This window comes from Cucurbita maxima, unplaced genomic scaffold (genome assembly GCF_002738345.1).
Source record: "Cucurbita maxima cultivar Rimu unplaced genomic scaffold, Cmax_1.0 Cma_Scf00033, whole genome shotgun sequence".
NCBI lineage: Eukaryota > Viridiplantae > Streptophyta > Magnoliopsida > Cucurbitales > Cucurbitaceae > Cucurbita > Cucurbita maxima.
The window spans coordinates 1,378,306-1,391,824 of NW_019272049.1; the positions used below are offsets into that span (position 1 = coordinate 1,378,306).

The 13,519-nt window shown below is 35.7% G+C and overlaps 1 protein-coding gene across 1 annotated transcript; it reads left to right on the top strand.

The window, feature by feature from the left end:
- The first annotated feature begins 6,230 nt into the window (after window positions 1-6,230).
- LOC111467133 lies at window positions 6,231-7,625 on the top strand. The gene has a single exon (XM_023111912.1). The coding sequence runs from the start codon at window positions 6,231-6,233 to the stop codon at window positions 7,623-7,625; it is 1,395 nt and encodes a 464-aa protein (XP_022967680.1).
- Window positions 7,626-13,519: the final 5,894 nt, after the last annotated feature.

Consider the following 13,519-nt stretch of genomic DNA (forward strand, 5'->3'; position numbering starts at 1 on the left):
AAAAAAAAAAAAAAAAAAAAAAGATAAAGTAGATATGTTGAGATATTTCTTTATCCTCAATAATTGAACTACAAGGTGTCTGATCTTTACCGTCATTTTGCTTTAATTGATACCATCAAGACGATGGATATGAGGTTCAATTGAACCTAAACACATTCAAACTGGTATCAGGAATAATTAGTAATTTCGGTCTAGATCAACCAAGTAAGAGGCTCTATTGTCGGCTTGGTTAGAAGAATTACTTTATGTATGATGACACGTGTCTCGTGTCCCCTACACGTGTCATATGTGTGATATTCTGATATGTGATGTTATGCTATGATACGGTATATGATGTTACGTATGCCAAGTTATGCAATGATATGCTATATGATATGTTATGCTAATATACGTCATGTTAAGCTATGTCAAGATGTTTCAAGCTGCAATGAATGAAATTATTATAAAATCATGAAAGTTATGTTACATATGAATAATGTATAAGAGTAATTTGTTACGAAAGAACATAGGTTTGTCTTGTATCATTTGTTATGTCATGACAGAAAGTATGGGAACCTCATGCATAACTGTCTGTTCAAGTGCATCGAATTTAACCAGGAACGTACAGTCCGTCTAAGAGAATGAAATGATAGGTCTCCATGTTGCATTTGTTTACATTTCACGACCTCATTGTTTACATTTTTTAAAGTTTATCATCATAGTAATATAAACAGAAAACCATTATGCACTCCAAATATCTAATTTTATGTGAGACATTCGGTTCATATACTACCGAACATTCTATCAATTACATAGTCAATAAATATTTACGGAACGAAGTGTCGATGACATATGGGACAAAATTTGTTGACAATCACTTGTCTATGGACCCGGATTTTTAAAAGAGTGGCTATGTATTAATGGAAATTTAAATCGACACTATTCCTCTGTGTTGCCATTTTCATACCAATGACTCATTCTAGTGTGAAAGGTATATGCGTTCTTATTTCTATTTACGATAATAAATTCTTAAGATAAAGTTTGAAACACTAATAAATATTTTGGTAAAAGTAGTTATGCATTTAGTGACATTAAAATACCAGTCTACACAGTCTTAATTCGTTGAAAGACGAATTAAAAGAAAGGATGAAGCATACAAACTATATTTTTAATTGAGTTTTTTCGGTAATGGGATTCCATCCCTAATGAAGCGGAAAATGTGGGAGAGTAGAGAGAAAAAAGTAAAAAAGAACTTCGGTTAGCTTTCTCGAAAAAAAATTTCTAGTTTACGGTGTGAAAGAACATGTAAGAATTTTGTATTTCTGTCTGTTCATGAATGTTATTACCCTAGCTTTAGTTTCATGACCATCACTGCGACGTTGTCATCCATGCAGAGGGGTCTCGCCCTTACCTAAAAAGTAAGAGTAGCACGTAATTTGAGTACTTGAAGAAATACTCATTAAGTAATATCACATTATCAATGACATAACGTGTAAACATGGTGTTCCATAACATGACATATCTTATAGTAACAATGCATCATAACATAATAAGCAAACATATCAATCACAAGATACGACAAATGTAAGGGCTACAAGACACGCATCGTTCATACTTTAAACAAGTCATCTAACTAAACCATTAGTGAAGCCACTCTCCTGGGTAGCTTAAGTTGAAGTCACTATTTAATCTTTGAAACTAGTCCAAACTCATCCCTTGAAATTCAAGTTAACCTATACAAGTTCACATCAGAGTAGAACTCATTAACCGATCATATCCACCTAACATCCTCAATTAAGCTCCTAATTTAGTTTAAAGCTAACGGTGATGTGTTCTTACCCGATCATGATAGAAAGCTTCAATATTTGGACGGCTAAAGACCAAGTCACGACAAGTCGCAAGTAAAAGGATGGTAAAAAATTTCGAATTTAAAATAAAACATAAATATAATTTATTTACAAAATTAAAGTTGGAATAGATTAGACCTAGTAAATATTACAACTTAAAATATTTAAAACACGAGGTGAAACTATATGGAACTTGTTCCAGATCTGCTTCCATCCTCGATTAGATCCTTCCTGTCACTTGAAAAATATGAGGAAACTTGAATGAATACAAAGAATTAGTAAGTAATCTACTGTAGGCTCTTAATCGTGTCCGTAAGGTGTGCTAGGGTAACACACTCTTTATGGTAATGTTTTTGTTCTTGACCTTAGAACTTAGACCCTTAGGCTATGTTCTTGAGTTCTGAGTTCATGTCATGATCTAGTTTAAGGACCTTGGTCTTGGGTTCCGAATTTTTAACCTTAGTTCTAATATAAAGACTCTAGTTCTAAGTTTCTTGGTTTCAGTTGACCTTAATTCTAAGTTGGTGTTGCAAGGAAGAAGTATAGACCGATTTCATACCTTTTCATTGACGGTAGCTCAAGATATGAGTCCTGAAAGTTTGTTGGAAAACATAACTCTCATCGAAGAATAACCCAAACTTTTCTTATTGGTTCGTGTGATCCAGACCTTATCTTGCCTTGATTCCATCGGAAATCTCTTAACTTTCTTCCTCTCGAGCTAAATAATGAATTTGTGTGGATGCTCCCAATTTTGAGTTTGCTAACTATTCTCTATATGATTATGGAGTTTATTGGGTAGAGCGATACATGCCTCTTTAGCTTTTAATTTCTTTATGAAAGTTTCTATGGTATCTATAAATTTGAGTTTAATGGAAAGTGGGTGATAAATTTGATGTTTTTCTAAAATTCATCCATTTTACACTCGTTCTTGAAGTCCTTCGATTACTCTCGATCTTAACTTCTTTTGTCTTTGTGGTCATCATGGAAATTCATTCTTGGTGTTCGAGAAAGTGAATCAATCTACTTTGGAGGGATAAATTGTCTTGTAGCCCCCAATTAGAATTTCGAAAATTCCTCCCTTCTTCAACAGGGGAACTTAAATTGGGGAAACATGTTTATGCTACTATCAGCTCTCGGATCATGCACGAAACTTGTAAATGAGCTTATTTAGAAGTGGTGGGAATTGATTTGAGGCTAATTGATGGACTCTAACTTCTTGATTATCGAAAACGTTAGAGTTCCATATCCATAATATAGAAGCTAAATTCGCATGATTCAACCAATTTCGAACTTCTGTTCAGACACTTCGTCAAAAAAATCCTCTCTTTTATCTGCTTGCCAACTTTACCTTTGAATTCTGACCATTGGATCTATAGCCCGCCATATCTAATTGGTCCATTCTTAAAATTTTCCGATAAAATACTTGAACTTTAGGGTATTTTGGTAATTTTGCACATTTTCAATATTTTATTTTAAAAAAAATACAAAATTTTTTAAAAATCTCTTACTCCTTTATGTCATCATTTTCCAATTCTTGAACATCTTTTTAAGTTCCTTTTCCATATGGAGTTTAAAAATCTTCTAACCTTACAAATCTTCCTAAGAAATTGAAATCGCTCACCTAACTCGGTTTTGGAATTTTTCTAAAAAAATGATTCACCTAACTCGAGTATGGATTTTTCTATTAAAATATATATATATATATATTTAAACGTGTGAACCCACGTCAATTTAGTTTGAATTTTAAAAGGAGACAAGGATGAATATGTATTTGGTAGAAGTTTTAAATGTGAAAGGAAAATCTAAATTTGAATTAATGCGAGCTGTCTTATTTATTTCTATATTTAATTATTAAGGTAAAAGTTTTTTTCGATCATAAATATTTTGGTGAAAGTAGTTATGCATTTAGTGACACTAAAACACTACAACGACTATGATAGCATATAACATTAGTAGAAAGAATTGACAACAAGTTACGTCCCTTGAGAGTACATTTTGGGAAATTTTAGCTCTAGTGAATGCAGACATAATTTTGGTGACTTGTTTTACACTCCGTAATGACACAAAAAGAATAGTAAAGGTCAATCGAACAAACAAGTAAAAGGGTTGGAACCAGAATGCGGCCATGGATAATATGTCTTGGATAAGCATAATTGGAACATTCGACATGCAGTCACAGACAACTTGCCTTAGATAAGCATAATTATGACACCCTTTACAATGTCTCATGAGTAGGATGCCATAATGGGCCTCATGTTTCCCTCTTCTAGATGAGATCTCTATGTCATGTATTATTAGAAAGATGTCATGATCAAGTTCTATGTCAGTCTTACATGGGGAGTAATCTAAAAGCCACTTTAGGGAATGTTTTTAATAAGTTGTCTTTGTAATACGAGCAAAGTTAAGTTTGTGTACTATGTCCCTAGACACTCAAGAATTTCTAGTACCAATTCAATGAGTTTTTACTTATTATGAATGGAAGAACAAGAACACGAGTTACAAAATGTAATGCACCATAATTTCTCCTCTTTGAATTAGTCGTAATAAGTTGTACTTTCTTAGAGAATCTTTACTCTAATACAACTATGTCATGACTCAATTTTTTTGACGGGAGCGTAACTAAGTAAAAAAATATAAAAGACTAAATAAAAGGATGGTAAAATTTTTCGCATTTAACACGAAACATAAATACAATTTATTTACAAATAAAAAATGAAAGTTTGAATATTTTTGGTCTAGTAAATAATTCATTTTAAAATATTCAAATAGTTAAAACACGGAGTGACATTATAGGACACCAGCTCTAGATCTGCTTCCATCCTCCGTCCGCTTCCTTCTTTCACTTAAAAAACATGAGGAAACTTGAATGATCATGTCGTGTCGGTAAGGTATGTTAGGATACCACACTCTTTTCTGATCATGTTCTTGTTCTTGACCCGAGAACTTAGGCCCTTATGTTATGTTTTTGTGTTATGAGATCATGTCATAGATTTCAAAATCTTAACCTTGGTTCTATTCTAAGGACCTAAAATCTTAACGGAGTTCTTTTTTTCTTCTTATTGCCACAAAACTGTTGATATCTATAAATATGTGTTTAATGGATCTTGGGTGAAGAATTTGGAGTTTTTTCATAATTCATCCATTTTAAACTCATTTTTTTACGTCCTTTAATTAGTTCCGATCCTGACTTCTTTTGTCTTTGTGGTCATCATGGAATTCATTCTTGGCGTCTTAGAAAGTAAATGAAACTTCTCTGGAGGACGAACTTTCTTGTAGCCTCTAATTAGAATTTAAAAAATTCCTTCCTGGATGGAACTTAAATTGGAGAAACATGTTTATGCTACTTTCGGTTCTGAACTTATTTAGAAGTCGTAGGAGTTGATTTGAGGCTAATTGATGGAGACCCACTTCTTAATATAAAAGCTAGATTGGCTTGATTCAACCAATCTCGAGCTTCTATTCTTATCCTAAATCATCTTCCATCTAAGCTCTAAGTTTGAATAGAAATATCTAAAATTGAGCTAATTTCGAGTTTGGATTTTTCTAGAAAAAAAAAAAAATTCAAATGTGTGAACCCATGTCAATTTAGTTTGAAATTAAAAAGGAGACCAGGATGAATATGTGTTTAGTAGAAGTTTCAAATGTGAAAGGATAATATAAATTTGATAAAGTCTTATTTAGAAAGCTATATTTAATTATTAAGATAAAAGTTAATAAATTCGGTACACCTGTCCCAATTTTTATTTTCGATAATAAATTCTTATGGTAAAAGTTTGAAACATTAATAAATATTTTAGTGAAAGTAGGTATGCAATTAGTGACATTAAACCGAGCGTACAAAGCCTTAAATGAAGAACCGTATTAAAAGATGAAGTGGAGCCTGCTAAAGTGGGAGAGAGTAGAGAAAAAAAATCCGTATGAAGCTTTAAACTATATGTATCGACAATTTCAAGAACATTTTCTAACCGTTGGAACGATACCCATTAGACCATATGCTTCGATTATCTCAGTTTGCCTCATTTTACTAAAATTAAGCTCTTAATAATGTATTAATTACGTTTTATCTTCTTTTTTCTGTTTATGTATCCGTTCGTGTTAAAACATTATTCTATAATTTTAGACAACAATTTCATGAGATATTGATTTGTTTAATGTCTTATAATGACAGACTCAATCAATTATTGATTTGATAGTTTTTCATCGAAAAGTCTCATTCTAGCTTCGATAGGTATTAATTTTATCTTCCCAACTACCTCATTTAATGTCATATTGTTATATAGTTCTCCACTTTGAATTATTGATCTCAGTTATAAAGTTTATCTATAAATAGCCCTTCTCGTTTTAATTTTAAAGCACACCCACCAAGAGTGAAAACTTGCTAAGAACAACAAGAGAAAGGAGAAAATGGTTCTTCCAAGGTACGTGGCTTTCAAATCCAAGGCAGATGACTTGTATTTGAAGTACGTAAAGGAAGATGTTCAAATTCATGGATACATCAAGTACGATGCACATAATGTGGTGACCCCTCACACAAAGTATGAAGTGGAGCCTGCTAAAGTTGGCAAAGGCTACGTGAATATCAGGTGTTGTTACAACAACAAATATTGGGTTTGTCCTTCAATCAACACTCGATATGTGGTTGCAGTAGCTGATGAACCAAATGAAGATCAATCCAACTGGGCGTGCACGTTGTTTGAACCCATCTTTGATCCGGATCATCAAGCCTATCGAATTAAGCATGTCTACTTTGGCTACAATACATGTAGTTGGAGGGACGGCCTAGCTCGGGATAGGTGCTTGTATATGGGGTATTCAACTCCAGACGCCAACCTCTGCGATCTTCATATTGCTATTGATTGGGAATCATTCTATGTTTTACCCAAACATGTTGCATTTAAAGGTGACAATGGAAGTTACCTTCAGGCATGCTGGATTGAAGGCTTTCCATATCTCCAATTTTCTTCTCATGATATTGGAGACCCAACCGTGGGAAATGAAGTTTCAACCACAAATGATGGAAATGTTCGCATTAAGTCAAACCACTTTGAAAAATTCTGGAGACGGAGTTCAAATTGGATTTGGGCAGATTCAAATGACACCACTGCAAGTAACAAAGATACATTATTTTGGCCCGTAAGAGTTGAGAACAACATTGTGGCGCTTCGTAATTTAGGTAACAATCATTTCTGCAAGAGGCTCACAACGGAGGGTAAGACAAGTTGTCTTAATGCTGGTGTCTCCACCATCACTAAAGAAGCACGTTTGGAGATACAAGAGTTGGTTCTTTCCAGAAGCATCTATAATGTCATATTTCATCTTTTGGATGCACGAATTTATGGTCAACATGTGATCACCATGGCCAATGGAGATGCTAGCAATAGTTCCAATAAAGAAAACACTATAGATATCAAGCTCCGTTACACGATTTCTGAGAATAATACATGGTCTTCCACTGTTTCTGCTAAACTCGGTGTAAAGACAACAATTCAAACAGGTATTCCACTGATTGCAAAGGGAAAAATTGAAATGTCTGCTGAGTTTTCTGGTGGATATACATGGGGAGAAACTCGATCAAAATCATCTGAGATAGAGACCGTATACAAAGTAACTGTGCCACCCATGTCTAGGGTGAGAGTGAGTCTACTCGCAACAAAAGGTCATTGCGACGTCCCATATTCGTATACTCAACGTGACACTCTTATGAATGGGGACCAAGTGACTAATTATTACGATGATGGCATTTATACTGCCGTCAATTGCTACAACTTCAAGTATGAGACTAAGCAAGAGCCGCTGTGAGGTGCTTGCTTTGTACTGTCATAAGTATTTGGGTTGACACCAATCATTCTCTCTTAGTTATAATCTAGGAGGTTGGCTTTAAATAAGGTTATCAACCATCACAAATAAGGTTGGTGGAACCCAAATATGATCTTTTATCGTTATATGTTCTCTCGATGACCATAAATTACTGTCTTTTTCTTTTTCATTGCAATATATGTACCGTATAAGGAATTTCCTAAAAGCACATTTTAATTTTATGCCCATTCTTAAAATAAAAAAATAAATAAAAAAAATCCAACCAAGTAGAACTACGATGCACATGGCAAGAAAGTATGCATCCGTACTACTTTAATTTTATGCATCCGTACTAACATAACATAGCAGGAAAGTATCCTGATGCACATGGCATGTATAAATGCATGAGGTTCTCGTGACTTAAAATCATAGGATTGTAAGGACCGAGCTGACACGATGATTCAAAAAGGCGGGTAAATTTTTCCTTCTTAATAAAACCATTAGAATTTAAAACATAATTTACATTATACCAAAATAGTGCGCGCACATTACTAATTTAAAATACGACATAATGGTTAAAACACAAAATAAGGAACAAACACAAAACATTTTAAAACAAAAGAGTTGAAGACGACAGGTCACTCTGGACATGACTAGACTATTACCTAGCATTCTTGAGTTTCTGAGTTTGGGGACCTTGGTCCTTCGTCCTTGAGTGGTACCTAGCATTCTTCTTACTTGGGTAGTTGTAAAGCTTGTGTGTTGTTGTTCTTGGTTCTTAATCTGGTAAGCTTCTAAGGTCCTTAATTTTCCTTGAGGCATAAGTTGTAACTTTCATTTGTAATCATATGAACCCATCTTAGCGTAAGTTGTTCTAGAAGGTCATAGATTCCTAGGGAGTTCTTTAGAGGGTTCTAGCAGAGTCTAGAGTCTTGTGGTGTTTCCTTTAGATGGTTCTTGGGTCCCAACTTGGTTTAGGTTCCAAACTTTCTCCAATCAACTTGAAACCTCAAACTTATCTTCATGTCCTTAATAATCAACCTTATAAGAAGTATCAAATCATTCGAAGCACGTATAGACATTGAAATCTCATAAGTAGTCCTAGGGGCATTTTGGTCATTTTACTCATAATTCTTGGTTTTGCTACTTAACGTGTTCCAATGGCTTTCAAACTTCACCAAATCATTAAACATCATTAAATAAGATATACTTAAGGGTTTCATAGCATTTTGAGGTCATCTAGATCATGGTAGGTAGATATCCTTAGGGGCATTATGGTCATTTTGCACTATTTCTTGGTTTACCTACTTCTCCTTGTACAATGACCACCAAACTTGATATATAAACTCAACATGCTATAATATGCTCAGTATTAAAATTTGATAGGCAACGGAGTTCATCTAGTTGGTTATTATAACGTTACCTAAATTTCAAGTAATTCGTTTGGTTCAAGGCCTTAATTCACGGTTCCTAGGGTTTTTCTTTTATGTATCCTTAGTTCATACTTAGTTTAGGGTTCATATGGAAATTCAAGCAATTCCAACAAGTATTTCTTAACAGAAAGAATATGGTGGCTACTTACCTCGTTGTCGACGTTTGGGACCTCCGTTCTTCAGCTTCCGGTACTCGAATTACCTCAACTTTCCTTTCCCAGACTCCTTATTGTGTCTACTATCTGGAACCATAGAGTTTTTCATGAGAACTAGTCTGTAAGGGGGTTAAAATTGAGAAAAACTGAGGGAAGGTCAAGTTTTGGGTTGACAAGGCCGGTTCAACTGAACTGGCCACGTCATCGTCTTCTTCCTCCAGACGGGAGGAAGACGCGGCCGACATAAAGCGCCGCCGTCTGAAACTCGCCCTCCTCAGCTTCGATCACGCCGATTCTACCCTCGTTTTCTTCATAAAACTTAAAGAGGGTGTTACAAGGAAGAGCTAGGAATTGATTTCATAGCTTTTCGTGGATTGTAACCTAAGATATTCGCTCCAAAAATTCGTCCAAAATATGATTAATCGCCAGAGTAAAAACATAAGATTTCTTATTGGGTAGCCGGTTCTAGGGGTTTTTGAGGCTCGATTTCTTCACAAAACATCTTCCTTGTTCTTCCCTCAAGATAAAGGAATTGGTTTGGAGGAACGACTTTGAGTGTGGGATCTTAATTTTGAGGAACCACTCTCGGTCTGCAAGTTACCCGACACCTCTGAATTTCGATCTCTTGGGTATCTTGTTCTACGATGTTTCAGTACTTGATTCCTGTTAGATGAACACGACTCTCCACAATGGTATGATATTGTCCACTTTGAGCATAAGCTCTCATGGCTTTGCTTTGAGCTTCCCCAAAAGGCCTCACACCAATGGAGAGTGTATTCTTTGATTATAAACCCATGACCATTTCCTAAATTAACCGATGTGAGACACTTTCATTTAACAATTCCTTCATCAAAGTTACTCATCTTCTTCCTCTGAAGCTAAAGGAATCCTTAATTTGAAGGAAAAGAGGCCGTGGATAGGAATTCGACACTTACCCCCAATTTGAACCCAAAACAAATTTTCTTCAATTCGGAACGTTCCTAAGGTTATTTCTCTTCATAGTCTTCTATGGAAACATTCCTTGGAAGTGCAGAAACTTATTGGGATCATCCTTGATCGGCAAATTCTTGTGTATCCTTGGATTGAAATTTAGAGTTTTCCTTGAATTTCTTCAATTGGATTGAGGGAATGGTTTTTAGGCACTTTCAGGACTTTATTCCTTTATAGAGCTTGTGGGTGATCTTGTTTAGAAGCTATAGGAACAAGTTTGAAAGGAAATGGTGGAGACTTGCTAGGAGACCCAAAATCTAAACACTTATTGCCAACGACGGGGAGCTCGACCTTGCTCTATTCTTGTTCCAAACGATTTCCCCAACTTTAGAATTTATAGGGGTAACTTAAACCGACATTGGGAGCTCCAGAATCGTCGTAAATTTCGGTTGGATTTTCTGAAAAATTCGTTGAAAATATCTACTCCGATCAGAGCCTCACCGACCTTGGTTTTGAATCCTAGCCGTTGGATGTGATGATCCGTGAGTGTTCTAGAATATATCCAAGTTTGGAGGCGACCCAACGGCTGAGATTCGAGATTCGAAGGATTTTGTGCAGAAGGCATTGTGAAAGTTCTGATTCTTGAGCAGAATGGCAAATCCGTAATTATCCTTAACTTCAAGGGTATCTTGGTAATTTGCACTTTCCGAATATTTTATTATTATTTTCTCGAAAAGTCCATAATTTCCTAAAAATTATTCATCCCTTCTCGGTCATTTTCCCTTCTTGAACATCTTGAAATTCCTTCTAGATAAGAAATTAAAAATCTAGAAAAATCCTTGATAATTGGAAAAATGATATTTTCGTCCTTTTAGCTTACGCTTTCATTCCCAATCCTTCTCCAAAGGTCTTGAGTCCTTAAGATTACTTCTTATGCTATATAAATGACTTACAAAGACTCATTTCCTTGCTTAATCCTCATAATTTCCTTCCTTGTATCCTTTGGGTCTTGCATAGGTGGCTTTCCTCCATTTTTTTTTTTGGTGTTACAAGCATATAGTAAGAATCATTTCGTTCTTCCTCTCATTCATGTCTTAGTACACAAATGAGTCATGTATGCATAGTACTCATCATGAATTTCATCTTGCATCATCATTGGTACAGGATAATTGTAAGGATCCAAAAAAAAAAAAATGAGGTCGCCGGAAAAAGGTGGCAAGAATTCTGACTACTCTTTAGAATTCTCACACCCTCACCCTCACCCTCGCCCTACACGTTTTCCCGACGCCAAAAATACACCAGTGACCTGCAGCCGCACCTCACAGAATCCACCTGCAAAGAAAAATAACATGATAAAGAGGGAAAACGAGAGAGAAGAAGAAGAGATTGTTGAGTTACCTCATGACGCGAGCACGACGCCGACAACCACCCCATCGAGACTCATTACGTCGTATAGTGTAGATAACGTCATGGAAGAAATAATTACCAAGCTAAGGAACACCATGACGCACACAAATGATTACTATCGAGCGATGTATTAGCTTTGCTGGCCAAGAGAATGAATTGATAATCAGTTCCACTCTTTGTTGCCGTATCGAACCTTAGTAGGTAAAGAGGGAGAGGGAGGGGTTTGAAAGAGAAAGAGAATGAATGGGGAGGGAGACCAATGGACACGAAGTCGGGCGTGAGAGATGGAAAAAAATCTAGGGTTTTCTCATGTGAGGGTGTCAAGTAAAGAAGATAAGAATTTTTTATTAATCCACCACACCTAGATGGTGTGAAAGTTATCTTATTTATAATCAAATAAATTACAAGGATATGGAAATAGTAATAAATAAAAATAACAATAAATGGAAAGATACTTATGGTAATAACGCAAATATTAGATATTTGCCTTATAATAAAATATCAAATATAATATATATGGTAAACTATAATTTATTATTAAATATCCTTAACACCCCACCGCAAGCTAAGCATCGGATTTAAACGAACGTGAAGCTTGAATCTGAAAAATTCAAAGAGGTTGAGAAACACTTTTCGTGAAGATGTCAACAACCTGGTTCAGAGAAGGCGTAGAGAAACTCTTTCTTGGCCATCGAAAATTGTAGAGGGATCGCCGCTCAGCAGCAATGCTGCCTTGGCTTCGGCGAGAATATGTTTAACCCATGAAGAGGGATTGTCGCTTAGCGATGATGCTGCCTTGGCTCTGGTGAGAATATGTCTAACCGCAAGAAGTAGAAGGGGAAACCTAGAGCAAGGGACAAAGACAATGTTGAAGCCGGAAGAGTAGCCACATTGGGCGAAGGAGCCAATTTTAGCGAGAAGGGCAGTCGGAAGAGTCGCCACATTGGGCGAATGAGCCAATTTTAGCGAGAAGGGCAGTCGAAAGAGTCGCCACATTGGGCGAAGGAGCCAATTTTGGCAGGAAGGGCGGCGGCAACTTGGTTGGTAAATAGGCCAGTGCGGCACCTAGATTCCGAAGGTAAATCTCTGCAAAAGGTTGATGGGCTTGTCGAGATTCCGTATATTTTTGAAAAGAACACTGATGAGGATCCTGAGATTAGGGTTTCGGTGAAGGATGAAGGGTTAATTGGGAAGAAAATGAGAGAGACTATATTGGCCAAGGGGAAAACCGATTGGGTTGGAAAATGTAAGGTTGTATGTACAGAGTATGACGAAAGGTGATTTGGAGTTCAATAGGGTGGAGCCGAAGAGTAATCAATCGGCTCCACCTGCGGCAGCCATGAAGACTGCCCCTACGGCGTCAAAGCCAACAGGGGTGGTGGAGAAGAAGATTAGAGGATTCAATAGCCATTGAAAAGAAATGATCTGAGTTGTTAAACCGAGAGAACTCTGATACCATAAGAATGTTTGATTAGTCCACCACACCTAAAATTGTTCTTATACTCCGTTGAACGCAAGTGTACATACAAACACAATTTATATGGTACTTAAAATTTTTCAAGGTCGATTTCCATAGAAACTTGGTTAAATATTGACTAGTTACTTTAGATTATTTACACATAAACCCGTGAACCCACAATAGAAACTACGGTTTTCTTAAGAAGAAAAAAACTTATTTCAATTAAGATATTTGCTTTTGGTAGTTCGATCATGAATTTTAAAATTCAGCAAATTCAGCTTGCTTTCCTTGAAATAATTTTATGTTAGAACGTTCTAAAAATTTTCTAGAAACATGTGAGTGAGGACAAAGTATACTGAATGACCTGTAGTTGACTTGTGGGATAATTTTCACTCTTAGAAACGAGAATAACCTACGTTGACTTGTGGCCAGTAACAAGTCCTATTCTAGGATGAACTTAAAAAAATGAGCATAAATCAAAATCTTTTCAAAAAAAAAAAAAAAAAAAAAAAA

Bases quoted from the DNA above. Each gene is read 5' to 3' on its own strand.
- LOC111467133 (XM_023111912.1), top strand. From the start codon at position 6,231: ATGGTTCTTCCAAGGTACGTGGCTTTCAAATCCAAGGCAGATGACTTG.